The sequence below is a fragment of the Carex rostrata genome, chromosome 11, assembly GCF_964058835.1.
Source record: "Carex rostrata chromosome 11, lpCarRost1.2, whole genome shotgun sequence".
NCBI classification, from domain to species: domain Eukaryota; kingdom Viridiplantae; phylum Streptophyta; class Magnoliopsida; order Poales; family Cyperaceae; genus Carex; species Carex rostrata.
The window spans coordinates 13,191,515-13,205,898 of NC_135928.1; the positions used below are offsets into that span (position 1 = coordinate 13,191,515).

A 14,384-nucleotide genomic window follows, 5' to 3' on the forward strand; every position below is an offset into this window, starting at 1 on the left:
TGCATGGATAATTTTTTAAAAAGTTATGCTGTCCTTTTGCAAATGGGATCCAATAATTTCGTTCCTTCTTTTGCTCTCTCATCAGAACAAAATTCATTATTAAGTTCAATTTAACCAAAAAAAAAAAAAATGAGAAGAGTTAATTTGAAATTGATTTTTTTTTCTCTTAATTCATTTTGCAAAGTGCAGAAGGGAAATAAAAAAAAAAATGCATATTAGTTACTTATTTTAATTGATAATCTGTTGAGGCATTTATTAGCATTTAATGAGAAAAGTTTATTTTGCTTTTTCCTAATATTATATTCCGGTCAAGTAAGTTCTTAATTATGTTTTTTTGTTGAATCAATTGATTGAAATATTGAAGTATTTAAAATTGTAGATTTAATTTTTGATATGCTGTCCTTTTATAAAATGTAATGTAAAATCTTAGAAAAAAAGAAATGTATTTATGGTATGGCATGTTTCTTCCACCAACTTGGTGGGCTTCGTAATGCTTGGCACCTCGCTATAGAATCATAGATCTGGAGGCCCCTCTATCGGCCTAACAACCCTAGAGCCTCCGCCTTTGATGCACGGCCTAGGCCTGTACTCTGTAGGCCAGGCTCTTCTCTTATCTTATCTTTTCGAAAGGCCCCTGACTCAACCCAATTCAAAAGGACGGCCCAGATTTAATTTCATCTGGTTCTTGCTCGGAATGTCTGAGGACTGAGGGAAACAATATTATTTGTGCTCTGAGATTCGTGCTAAGTTAAAAAGAACAATTTTGTACTCAGTCGGGTATCCTTAGAGAGGTGAATTCCTCTCTATCCGTCCACATCAGTATTCAGTATTCAGTATTCAGTATTCAGTATTCAGTGATAAGTTGCCAGGGCACGTCAAGTTGGAGGAATTCAACAACAGCAGTTTAATACCGTGGCGCGCAATTTTCCATTCGAGCCATAATTATAAATAAACATTTTAAAGGGTTAGATATGTAAAACTCCCTTTGCATTCCAAAACCCCGAAAAAAACCCACGAGAAAAAGAGCAGCCGTCACAACATTTGTTTTCTTTCTTTATGCTGTGTTTCCTCCGACGGAATTTGTCTCTTATCCGACCAATTCCATCTCTCTCATTCCCCTTCCCCTTCCTCTCCACCTTTGCTATCTCTTCAGATTCGTCCATGGGGGAGACCTCCAACTCCAATCCAGGCGTTGCGGCCGATGCCAAGCCATTCAAGGATCAGGCCTATCTCGATGTTGTCATTGATAAACGGATTAAGATGTTTCAGGCGATTCAAACAGAGCAGATCGCTGAAAGAGCCAAAATTGGTGGTCAACCAATTAAGTAAATGTTGCTTCTTCTTTTTTGTTTTGCCAATTCCTAAATGTTTCCAAGAGTTATTCAGTGATAATTTTTCCATAAGCTGTAAGAACCACTAGCTGTAACTAAACTTGGATGTAGCCGTATTTATTTGATATTATTTAATTGGTATTTACAGGATTACGTTGCCTAACGGTTCGGTAAAGGAGGGTAAAAAGTTGATTACCTCTCCAATGGACATTGCCAAGGAGATTTCCACTGGCTTGGCTGCGAGTGCACTCATAGCTCAAGTGGGCAGCTTATATATTTTAATCCTGCAAGCATCAAATTAGCTGTTTTACATTTTTTTATTATTATAGTACATTGTTTTATTTTCTGTGATCAAAGGTAAATGGAACTTTGTGGGACATGACAAGGCCACTTGAAGAAGATTGCGAGCTGAAATTGTTCAAATTTGAAGATCATGAAGGCCGGGACACCTTTTGGCACTCTAGTGCTCACATCCTTGGGGAGGTACTCCCTCCTAACACATGTATTTATTTGTATAATTGTATTTAAAAAGTGTTTTTTATTTTAGTTATATTTTGTAGGAGTATTTTCATACATAAAACTGCAAAATGGCAACTTTTTCTGCATTATACCATTTTTACTGCACTGGCAATATTGTTTTCAGCTCCAGACCTTCATCTTATAACAAAGTTGGAAAAGCTTTGCTTCAGTGTTTTTGATTTTCAATATCCAAAGGCAACGAAAGCAAGGGTGATTTATCCATTTTTCCAAAATTAGTAAAGCTTTTTAAAGGCATATGTGATATTTTGGGTTATGCAGTGCTTTCACATTTTTGTTATGTTCTAGGTGATCATAAATTAAACAGCTTCAATTATTAATTTTTGTATTACTTTTGGTTCTGTTATGCACATGCCAATAGGAGCAATAGCATATGAACTTTTGTGGAATGGACATTGTAAAAATTCATTTGTATTAGTTGATTATCACTTTCCAATTTGTGAATCTAATGCAGTCTTTGGAAAGAGAGTATGGATGCAAGCTGTGCATTGGGCCATGCACTACAAGAGGAGAGGTAACATGAAAGCTTTATCTCTGTTGTTAATCGAGTTGTTAGAAATTATTTTTATATTTTTGGTCCTTATTTGCTTGTATGCGATGCTCGTTCCAGGGTTTCTACTATGATGCCTACTACAATAATTTGACGTTGAATGAAGAGCATTTCAAGAATATAAAATCTCAGGCAGAGAAAGCAGTTGCGGTATGTCATGTTATCGATATTTTTTTTGCAATTGTACCTGTTTTTTTTTCCTTTTCAACAAAGTGACATAAAAGCCGCCGCTAGCTTTCAATTTCTTGAAAGATTACAACAAGAGATATTCTATGTAAGTTTAAAATAAGACCACCAACTAAAACTTAAAAGATCTAATAAATATAAATATAGAACATTCAGATCTTGGCACCAAATGAGGATTGTAGGAACTAGGAATAACAAAGAGTGGATGTGGTAACCGTCGGATGTATCAACTCAGAAACAACACAGCGTTAACATAAAAAGCTTTGCAAATCTTGAAAACTTTGTGAATTGATTGGTTATAATCTATACAGCTTCATTCTCAATGCAGGAGAAACAACCTTTTGAGCGAATTGAAGTTTCTAGAAATCAGGCACTTGAAATTTTTGCAGAAAACCAATTCAAGGTTCCTTTTCCTTTCAAGTTATGTTATACATGCTTTGCAAAGTTGTTACAATACAGCATCTCTGGTTTTTTTGTACTCTTTCTTGTCTGCTTTTTTCTTAGGAAAAGGGAAGTTACATTGTACATAATCCAACCTTTTCTCTTTTTAATACCACAAAAATCAGGATTCCTTTTTGAACATGATAAATACACTGAGTTTTTACTTTCTTAATTATTTAATTTATTTATAAAATTTGTGTCATATGCAGGTGGAAATCATCAATGACTTGCCAGAAGACAAGACAATTACTGTTTATAGATGTGGTCCTTTAGTTGATCTGTGCCGTGGACCACACATCCCAAACACATCCTTTGTTAAAGCTTTTGCATGCTTGAAGGTGACTCCATATTTTTAATTTAATTACACAGTTTAATTTTGTTTTTTGGATTATAATGTGATATGTAAAATGCATAGGCATCTTCATCCTATTGGAGGGGAAAAGCAGACCGTGAAAGCTTACAAAGGGTCTATGGGATTTCTTATCCCGATCAGAAGCGTCTCAAGGTAAACTTCTACCAGATTTTGGAAAAAATAATGTCCGCCACTTTTGTATTTTACCTGTAAAAGCACCATACAATCGTTGGATTTCCAAAATATCCACGAGTATTAGGAGACACAAGTGATTGTTGGAGTCTTCAACTTCATTACATCCACTAGGCTTACATGCCTATTTGGATCCAAGATTTGGATAGGAAGGATAGGATCAGAATTTTCTATCTGATTATTTGGTTTTTGTCGCTTTTGTAATTCTTCATTAGCATCTTTCTAAATTATTGAAAACTTCAATTTTGGAAATGGTTATCAATAGGTAGGTAGGCACAAGTTGTGCCACAAAAATGGAGTCATATTTTATATGTTACCGTTATCTGTTTAAGAACCGATGATTTTTTATAATACCAGTAGTCTTGGCCCTTTTTTGTTAACTGGATGCAGATATACCATATCTACCAGTGTAGTTTCCTGGGGGTAAATATACATCACACGAGGACAAAAGATATATGGAGTAAATCCGGATATGGTTTGGGAAATTCTAGCTATGTTCAGGATTTACTGGGTCAGGACAGAAGATATATAGGCTAAATTATACTGTGTCAGGGTAGACCTGTGGAACCAAAGCAAAAAATAATAAACCCAGGGTAGCTACCAGGGGTAAATATGCATTCCATAAAATGTCAAATAGAGGTCAATATGCATGCTGTGTAATATGATAGGTACGCTTAGTGTCTCTAGCTGCAGTTGCACTGCTACCAATGTTGTTAGGACCCAAACATATTTCTTGTTAGATAGAGTCACACAGATATAGTTATGTAGAGTCCGTGCTGTCTGCAAGTACACTTTCTAACTTGGGGAATTATCATGTATACCCTTCAATAACCTCAAAATTACATATTCCCCCTTCTAAAACCCATAATATCATATTTATCCTTCTATATTTAAAAAATTCACAAATTTACCCAATTTATTGTCTATTCTATTAATACTCATTTTAAATTTATAAACTTCCTATTTTACCCTTATTAAAAAAATAAAAAAAATATGTAGAAGCATGTGTAAGAGAAATGTTCAGTCTTATAATTAGTCGGTTTGTGAGGGCAAATGGTTAATTTCTTTACTTGTGACACATACACAGTTACATTTAGGCTTACACTTTTGCGTGCGTCACAAGTAGGGAAATAAACCATTTGCTCTCACAAATTGGCCAATTAGAAGACTGAACATTTCTCTTGTGCAGGCAAATTTTTTATTTTTGAAATTGAAAAGGTATATATGATATGATGAATTTTACAAGGAAAAATATGTAATTTCGAGGGTTTTGAAAGATATACATGAAATTTTCCCTTGCAACTTGGCAGGGAGTTATTTCATACCCGTCACTGTGATCTAATATTTTCTTCATGTGTTTCATAGGAATATCTGCACTTCTTGGAGGAAGCCAAGAAACGTGACCACAGGGTACTTGGGCAGGCTCAAGACCTTTTCTTTTTCCATCCTCTTAGGTACATTTACACATTTCTCTGTTATTCTGTTGTGTTCATTTGTGACTTTTTCCTGGACTTCTTCTTTTTGACATTAAATTTGTCTTGTAATAACTTAGTCCCGGGAGCTGTTTCTTCCTGCCCAATGGCGCTAGAATATATAATAAGTTGATGGACTTTCTTAAAGTCCAATATAAGGACAGAGGCTATCATGAGGTAAATCTTCTCTTTTCCAAAATTTATTAGCAAGCAACCCTGGGACGCAGAGGGACAACAAAAAGTCAAATCTAATATGGTTTGGATGTGTAAAGTAAAACATGTAGGTTGAGAAGTACGGAAATTTCTATGTATTATGCATTTTCTCTTCAAATATACAAGTAAAAATGCAATGCAAAATGAATATTAGTGAAAGCCCTTAGAACTGTCATATATAAACATGAAAACCATACTAAAACTAGTGTAAATTCCAAAATATACATATGAATAATAGCTCATAAAAAAGAGTTCCTTAAACATTCAAAACAATAGCCGAAAAGTGAATTATGCGGGATATTTTTTTTTTGAAAAAAAGGCAGTAATTATGTGGGATATAATGAGTTAATGTTTTCTTTTGGTGAATAAATGAATGTAGCATTGGAGATTTTTATAGAAGATGCCATCTTTTAACTTCAAATTGATTAACTTATGTTTTTGAACATCGTTTAGGTCTTGACGCCAAACATTTACAACATGCAACTCTGGGAGACATCTGGTCATGCTGCAAACTACAAAGAAAATATGTTTGTTTTTGAGGTAATTTTGTTTTTCAAAGTATATTTGAAAGCATTGAATTGGTTTCAGGAAGTTGGTTTATATATAACCTAGTTCAGTGATGTTTGATTGCTGTTTATCAGTTTCCCAAGTTTAATGTCCTTGAGGAATTGTGGTGATCGAAAGGGAGAAGAAAAAATAATCAATTTTGGTAATCTGTGGTTTATTTTGCGTATTAATTGGACAGTCGGTATTTGTTTTACATTTATGCTGCTCATGTGATGATGCATAAATGTTTCCTATTATGATGGATCTATTGTTGTGTATAATAATTTTGTTTTTTCAGATAGAGAAGCAGGAGTTTGGTCTTAAACCAATGAATTGCCCAGGGCACTGTTTAATGTTTGAGCACCGGGTTCGCTCTTACAGAGGTGAGATAATTGAATCTTTAAATTTAATTTTAGAAGCTGTTAAAAGGACGTATTGTATCTTATTCATTATAATTAGTACCCTATTTTAGTCATCTTTGATAGGTATGGGCATGCTTTTATTGAATACAATAGGCTTAGTATTGTCTTTAGATTGAGAAAACTCCTAATTGTCCTCTTTTTTGCAGAATTGCCCCTCAGATTTGCTGATTTTGGAGTGTTGCACAGAAATGAGCTAAGTGGCGCACTTACGGGTTTAACGCGTGTTAGGAGGTTTCAACAGGTATTTTGTTATGATGAAGGATATTACATGTTTACTTCAGGGCTGCACTAGTCAAGTTTTAGAGAGTTCTGTTTGCTAGATTATTTTGTCCTGTTTCTTTACATAGTCCTTGTTAGACAAAATATCTACCTTCGTCTGAATTCTCTGTTGGATTCATGTACAATAATTATCACATGTTCTGCATTTGTGCTACTTAGTTGAATTTACTTGCAGACCACCTAAATTTTTTCATGTTACTGTGAATACTGACATGAACTTTCTGTTTCTGGCAGGATGATGCTCATATATTTTGTAGGGAGAGCCAGGTTAATTAAATCATTCAAAAAAAAAAGAAAAAAAAGATAATTATACTATTTACCCCCTTTATTCAATCACACCTTTTATTCTACAGGTAAAGGATGAGGTCAAGTCTGTTCTGGAGTTCATTGATTATGTGTACAAGATATTTGGGTTCACTTATGAGTTGGAGTTATCTACGGTATTGCTGAAACCTTCTTTATTATGATCTGTTTATTGATATGTGTCGGCTCCGATTATATATCTGAAAATATGTGATTTTTTTTGTTATTTAAGAGGCCGGAGAAATATTTGGGGGAAGTAGAGACGTGGAACAAAGCTGAGGCTGCTCTGTCAGATGCTTTGAATGAATTTGGGAAGCCATGGCAGGTAATCTTCTCCAATACTTAACAAGAACTAGCATGTCTGATCCTAATATCTTAACAATCTGGCTGCATAATAGTACAGTCTTGGTACTCATCGTCTTGTGTAAATTCGGCCTGCTATGCTGTTTGATTACGCTCAGATTTTCATGTTTTCTGTTTATTCTGAAAATAGTTATCTCTTAGGACCCTTGCACTGAAATCACATAAGATAGGTTTAAAATTATAAACACCAGCTCACAAATCAAGCTAAAGAGAAAGAAAGCTTTAATTCCCTATGTATCCCTCCTCTCAGCAGCATCATAAGTAGCTGGTTCCTTTACCCTCAGATAATTGTGGCTTTTGTTCAACTTCTTTGATTTTTTTAATTGAGCTTAGCTGCACCATCTTAGTCAGGTGTGTTGGGTATGCATCAATACCTTGTTATACTTGAATTCTCATCTTTCGCCATGCCTTTTCTTTACCACAGTTTCATGTCAAAACAAAATAATAATTTTTTGTTTGTTTTGCAGATAAATGAAGGAGATGGTGCGTTTTATGGACCAAAGATTGACATAGGTGTTTTTGATGCATTGAAAAGAAAATTCCAATGTGCCACTTTGCAGGTTTTGCATTTGAAAACCGTGATTACTATATATGAGCAAGTTGGTGATAGTATAAAGACACCAGAAAACAACTAATAATAAAAAAGAGAAGCAAATGGAAAACAAGTAGTTTTTATGGGTATCATATATATGTGCTTAAAAATAATTCTTTGTTATGTTAAATAACTTGCCTCTCCTGATGCTTTCAAAATACTGTTGATGTTAACCCATTGTCTTGCTCATGTATTGGCAAGTTAATGGGATTGGAGTTTTGAGTGCCAGGAATGGGAGGGTTTCAGAAGATAATTTTACTTCTCTAGGGTACCCAATCTACTTTGAGTCTATTAAGGGTGTATGTGGTGCTTTGACAATAGTATGGGTAAAAATGGGATACTCCTAAAATATGACTCGGAACTTTTTTTTATCTGCAGTTGGATTTTCAGCTGCCATTACGGTTCAAGTTATCTTATTCAGCAGAAGACGAGGCTAAACTAGAGAGGCCAGTTATGATACACAGAGCCATACTTGGCTCTGTTGAGAGAATGTTTGCCATTCTTCTAGAACATTACAAGGGAAAGTGGCCACTTTGGCTCAGCCCTCGCCAGGCCGTTGTCTGTTCAGTGTCTTCCAACACTCTTGATTATGCCAAACGGGTACTTCAACGTTTTCAAATTTGATTTGAGTGTACAGTTGATTTTTTAAGTAGACTGACTATAAAATATCAGGTACAGTTGTTGGTGCACCTGTACTGAGCCTAACAGTTCAGTACTCAATTTTTTTTTTTTGTCTTTTCTAGAAGGAAATTAATATTTGAAGTTAATAGGGGACCCATTACTACCTGCCTGAGTTGCTCGTTTTCTTTCCACTTTTTTCAGGTGCATGAGCAGATACATAAAGCTGGGTATTATGTCGATATTGATTCCTCAGACCGTACGATTCAAAAGAAGGTGTGCTTCTCTTTCTTACAATAGCCTGAATTTTGTACCATTTTTTTGTTAAGTTTATGGATTGAATTCTCAACATATGGATCTTCCTTTTGATTTCAGGTACGGGAAGCACAAATAGCGCAATATAATTACATACTGGTGGTTGGCGCAAAGGAAGCTGATAATGGAAAGGTTTGTTCTCTCCAAATGATTTCTGATAGTTTGCTTAAATACCAGGAATTTGGTTTTTCTTAATTCAGTCATCTGTTGAAGTGTACATCTAACTATGGGAAATGCATTTTTGTTTAGGTAAGTGTCAGAGTTCGAGATGCTGCCAAAGATGCAAAGCTTGAGGAGTTGTCTATAGAAGATCTCCTCCTAAAATTCAAGAGAGAAGTAGAATCTTTCCAAATATAACTAAGTCAGAATGATATTTTATTGGACACTTGATTCATGTGATATTTAAGGGAATGTTGTTGTTTTATTATTCTAATGTAGTATGTTTCTAAAGTTGTTTCACTGGTAATGTTTTTGCCTATATTTGAATCCTCAGTATTGATTATTTTCTATCACCGAGTTGGTTATTACCTATGAATTCATAATTTGAAATAGTTTTGACATTTTTTTATTGTTTTTTACTGATAAGAGGTGCTGAAGGTTAATCCTTCAAATTCTTCCCGTTACATTTTGCAACCGATTAGTAGTGGGTATTTGATAATTTGGATGAGGCATAAACGAAGGGGATTATAGGCATATGTTGACATTGAAAATTAGTGGAATTTTTCCTGAGGTCAGTAATTTAAACTCCCATGTTTTAATTGTGTCAATCTTTGGATAGTTCCAATTAAGACAGACCCTCAATAGTAAATTCTGAACTCCCAAGTCCCAACAGATGTATCCTAGTCTATAATAGAGCTCAAGTGACAAGAAGGTTATTTCTTAAAAATAAATGGGCCGAGATACAATCGGGCCGGGATGTGTGAGTAACAGGCTTAGTTAGCAGGACAAAAAGGGTTTCTCACTTTCTCTAATCTCGTCAAGGACAAAAACTGCAGGGGTTTAAACGGAAATCCACGGTCGGGATTCCCTGTGCGAAGATAAAAATTAAGGAGCAAATAATAGAGCAGCTAAAGCTATTATTATTATTGAAAGACTCGTTAGAAAAAACTGTTCTAAAAACATGGAAGTAGAGAAACAAATTATTGAGGAAGAAACCGCCGCCACCTCCACCGCCGCCTCATCGGTAAACGGATCGTCTGAAGTGAACCGTGCAGTGACGTGGGAAGGGTGTAGTGTGCTTCTAGATATAAACGATGGAGATCGACTCGTCTTCTCCCGTCTCTCCCCTGCTGCGTACACTCTCTCTCTCTCAATAGTCCAAATTTCGTTATAAAGGATGCTCTTGCAATTCCTTTACTGAATGCTCTTGCGTATTATGTGGTAGTAAGCAGAGCAGTACTAAGTGCACTATGTTTGTTTGAGGTTTTTTAAAATGGGAAAAATTGTTTTTGAGTATGACCTGTAACATACAAAATCATTAGTAAAATCTATGTTAATTGGTTTGTAAAGTCGATGTATTGGTGATTTCAGCACAATTAAGATCGGCAACAAGAAGTGCTCTCTTGGGCCTCTTGTTGGATGCCCCTTTGGTACCCTCTTTACTGTGGAGGCCGGCGTTGGTGGGCCCCACCTCTCACGATCTGCCGCATCTAATGGAGGTATCCTGGACAGATTGTTCTTTTGTACAGCAAGTAATGCTGGTACCATATACTGGTTTGGTACCAGTCCTCTTTATATTTGATAATGTGGAATTCCAGAGATACCTTGATAATTTTTGAGACTTCATTTTTTATCTGCAGCAATCTAAATTCCAAAAGCATCATTTATGAATCTGAAGAAAGTTATATCAAGTATGGTTAGATTTATGAGATACATGTTTTTTCCTGTAAGAATAATATTCTTACTCTTGAACTGAGATCACCCGCAAACCCAAAGAAGGCCGAGAAAGAAGAATAAAAGCTATTTATTCCTGCTCTCATCCCAATTATTAAACTTCCAAAATTTGGAGTGTTTGCTGGATATTTTTCTGCATATTATTTAGTTTATTTTATTTTATTTATGTTTTGGTGTGGTTTGATTTTTTTTTTTTGTTTGTTTAAATTAATACTTACAGGTAACTGTGTGGAACACAATAGTAAGGATGAGGCACAATCAGTTGGTGAAATTAGAGATAATAGAGCACTTGTAGATAATAACACTGCACAAAGTTTATCCAGTGAGGATATTGAGGCTTTGCGAAGGTTAGATTTCTTATTTGTTGCTCTGGAATAAGTTTTGGCATGTTTCATTCAAAGATTATAGTAGTCTGAACTATGTCTGATTTATTGCAGTGAAGGTGCCACGGGGGATGAAATAGTGAAAGCTTTAATTGCCAATAGTTCCACATTTGAAACGAAAACGGCCTTTTCTCAAGTGAGTTTTATCTTTTTTACTTCGATATGTATGGTCATCTAATTAGTCTTGTACTCCAAATTAGCTAACTTGTTGATGTTTGGTCAATGCCATCAGGAGAAATACAAGTTGAAGAAACAAAAGAAGTATGCACCTAAAGTTCTTCTCAGGCGTCCTACCATGCGAAGGTTTGAAATTTGCTATGTTTGTTTTATAAGAAAATTCTCTATTTTGGATGCACTTTTGTGTTGTCTTATTGTACTAGTTTTGCTGCAGTATTTGTGAGACATATTTCAAGAAACACCCACAAAGAACTGGGTAAGTGCTCATCCTTCCATTTTTCTTTAAATCAGTGCAAATAGTTTCTAGTTATGGTTTGTGTCAATCCTTGAATTTGTTCTTATATTTCTGCAATATAGGTTTATGAGAGTAGATACATTGTCAATGCTATTGTCTCTGGCTAATGTGGGTCCAAACTCCGATGCACTAGTCCTTGACAAGCTTGGAGGTTTAGTTGTTGGCTCTGTAGCTGAAAGAGTTGGAGGTGACATTTCTTTGTTTTTCAGTACCTCTACTAAGTGTAAAAACCTCATTTTTGCCTTTGAAAATTGAAACTATTGTAGTTTCTGAAAGTGTGCAATATGAATAGTAACTTCAAATTAAATCAAGCTACTTAATAATACTAAAGTAATTTAAGAAAACATTATGCTACTAGTATGATTTAGTTTGTGCGAGTCAAGTTTTTGTATTACTTTTACTCTACTGGTACCAATCACTTGTAATACACCCCGAGCTATCGAAGCTTCTGCTACTGATAATTAACACGTATAAAATTGTAAATGTTTGTTGCGAAATATGGCAGGTACTGGCTATACCTGTAGCACATATTTTGGGTCTGTTCCATATCAAATTGACATGGTGAGGATGTTCAATTTTTGCAAAGATGTCTGCACCAGGTATTGAATTGTTCCTCAGAAATTTTTATTTTTTTTATTATCTTAGTGAATGAGGTTGAATGTGAATGATGTGTCAGTGTGTCACTACAGGATATTGCAAGCACCTTTTTGTGACCTTTCATCTTTGCAAGATCCGCCCTCTGAGTCTGTGATGACAGATCCAAGTGATATGGGACCCAGCTCAGTGGAGGCTGCTCAGCCTGATCCATCAAATGAGATCCTTAATCAGGATGACGATACCTTGTTAGGTACAAGTCCATCAGTATTTTTATGGGAGTTGACTACTTGACATCATTGTCATTATTAATTGGCATTTTTTTTTGTAAATAATAATGGCACGTTTGAATTGTAGATTCTAGGGATAAGGATGATGATGCTTTGACTGCTCAGAAATCAGTCAAACCCGGGAGGAAGGCACCACCTGAAATTATAAAATTATGGAAGGATAATGGCTTTACAAGGTTTGCTCTTGTTGCTCTTGTGAATATTTACTTGGTTAAGCTCAGCTTGTTTCTTTTTTCACTTTGTTGATTAACCAATTGAGAAACCTGGCACACTTCATATGGAGAAGGAAACTTGAGCACCTCCTCCTGTTTTTAAATACTTCCCCTACTGTTCAAAAGCTTACTCTCTTTTTGTTTTTGTGCTTGTGTAAACTTGTGTTTGGAGGGTGTGGTGATGGTTTCTGCAGAAAGTCCATGGAGGCTAAATATTTTGTTTATCATCTGCTTTAATTTTCTTTTTATTGTGCAGCTTGATTGTTGCAGCTCCGGAAATGGATGTGGAGAGCTTGATAATGGATCTTCTTCCCCTTTTAGCTTATTCTGCACCTTTTGCTATCTATCATCAATATCTTCAGGTTTGCATTTCTGTTTATTTAATTTTGTTTTTGTTGACATTTAATTCTGCCACAATTCAGTCTGGTGCACAGACTGGCAACACATATAAGGTAAGATGAAAAATGGGCCATTAGACAAATTTTATATATATGAAAAGCTATTGTTCGAGGGAAGTTAACTGGCACTCCTGGGTATTGATTGGTACATTATTTTTGTTGATTCTGTATATAGGTTTATAGGGTAAAACTAGTTGCTTTTCGGGAACCTCTGTATTTTGTTGCTGTTAACTTTCTCTGTATCCATACAGCCCCTTGCAACATGCATGCACAAATTACAGGCCTCTAAAATGGCCATTGGCTTGCAGATTTCTGAACCTTGGCTTCGTGAATATCAGGTATCATCTCTTTTTTAATCTATTTAATTAGCTGGTTTTCTTATTTATTTATTTATTTATTTATTTGTTTGTTAACTTATTTGGTATTTAAAATTGAATATTCAGGTGCTTCCATCGCGGACGCATCCACATATGCAAATGAATGCATTTGGGGGTTACATTCTTAGTGGGATTAGAATTTCCAACACAGGAGCTGCTAATGAAGATAAAACCACTTAATGGATTTGCTGGTTAACTAACAAAGCTACTCCCCCCCAAATCCCCCTTTTTTGCTGGAGTTTTTATTATTATTTTTATTTGAAGTGGTTAGTTGAGTTAGTTTTTTGCCAAGTCTGAGTCGATTGTATTATGACGAGTTTCTCCAAAGTAATTAACATTATTTATCTTCTTATATTCTTTATTCGTGTGCATTTGGGATCTCGGTATAATTGTCTATGTTGTCTTCAAGTAGAAAACTCGGATTCTCTGTGGCAATATGTGTGCAGGAAGACATCAATTAGAATTTAGGAGCGAACCCCACATGGCCACATGTACCCAAGTAAAAGGTTCAACAATAAATTTAGGTAGACAAGGTATGTTAGCGATAACACTGCTGTCCTTACTCCTTCCCTGCCGCTGAGGCTGAGCCGCAGAAGATCCATATTCTTTCAGATCAATAATTTTTTAATACGTTAGGTGCTGGTTAAAAGAATAAAAAATGAGCTTGATTGGGTATGATTTTGTTGGATGAACGCGGTGCATCTCTTAGTGCTTGAGCTTTACCAGTAATTTGCTGCGACAGGCGACAGCGCAGTATGGACACGTGAAAGGGGAGGCCCAGCAGAGGCGGCTGAGGTTGAAGGCGCGTCACTTGGATGCGAGCTTTCCCCTCGTTCCTCGTTTGAATCCGTATCCTCCCAGGTACCTGACTCAAGCAAATTACAAACGGACGGTCCAGATTAATCTCAGCCGGGCCTAAGTCAATCCGGTGCCTATAGAACTAACTATAAGGGGGTCCGTTTTGAGATTTGTGTCACGTTAAAAGAACTAATCTGGGCCGTCCGTTCGTAATTTGCTTGAGTCAGGTACCTGGGGTGATCGAATTCCGTTTGT

The 14,384-nt window shown here is 35.7% G+C and overlaps 2 protein-coding genes across 2 annotated transcripts; both read left to right on the forward strand.

Annotated features, from left to right (window-relative positions):
* The first annotated feature begins 798 nt into the window (after positions 1-798).
* LOC144561744 (threonine--tRNA ligase, mitochondrial 1-like) lies at positions 799-9,317 on the forward strand. Its single transcript, XM_078310834.1, has 21 exons — positions 799-1,325; positions 1,480-1,591; positions 1,689-1,814; positions 2,323-2,382; positions 2,479-2,568; positions 2,933-3,007; positions 3,255-3,383; positions 3,461-3,550; positions 4,955-5,043; positions 5,142-5,238; positions 5,728-5,814; positions 6,119-6,203; positions 6,389-6,483; positions 6,756-6,788; positions 6,875-6,961; positions 7,057-7,149; positions 7,655-7,747; positions 8,158-8,379; positions 8,602-8,673; positions 8,773-8,844; positions 8,962-9,317. The coding sequence occupies exons 1-21, from the start codon at positions 1,057-1,059 to the stop codon at positions 9,067-9,069; spliced, it is 2,184 nt and encodes a 727-aa protein (XP_078166960.1). The 5' UTR covers positions 799-1,056; the 3' UTR covers positions 9,070-9,317.
* A 480-nt stretch (positions 9,318-9,797) lies between these two features.
* On the forward strand, positions 9,798-13,717 carry LOC144562325 (eukaryotic initiation factor 3 gamma subunit family protein). The gene is made up of 13 exons (XM_078311529.1): positions 9,798-10,005; positions 10,243-10,370; positions 10,826-10,952; positions 11,043-11,124; positions 11,221-11,291; positions 11,380-11,421; positions 11,523-11,647; positions 11,966-12,059; positions 12,150-12,307; positions 12,412-12,520; positions 12,813-12,918; positions 13,206-13,292; positions 13,398-13,717. Exons 1-13 carry the CDS (start codon positions 9,833-9,835, stop codon positions 13,509-13,511), a joined length of 1,416 nt encoding a protein of 471 aa, XP_078167655.1. The 5' UTR covers positions 9,798-9,832; the 3' UTR covers positions 13,512-13,717.
* Positions 13,718-14,384: the final 667 nt, after the last annotated feature.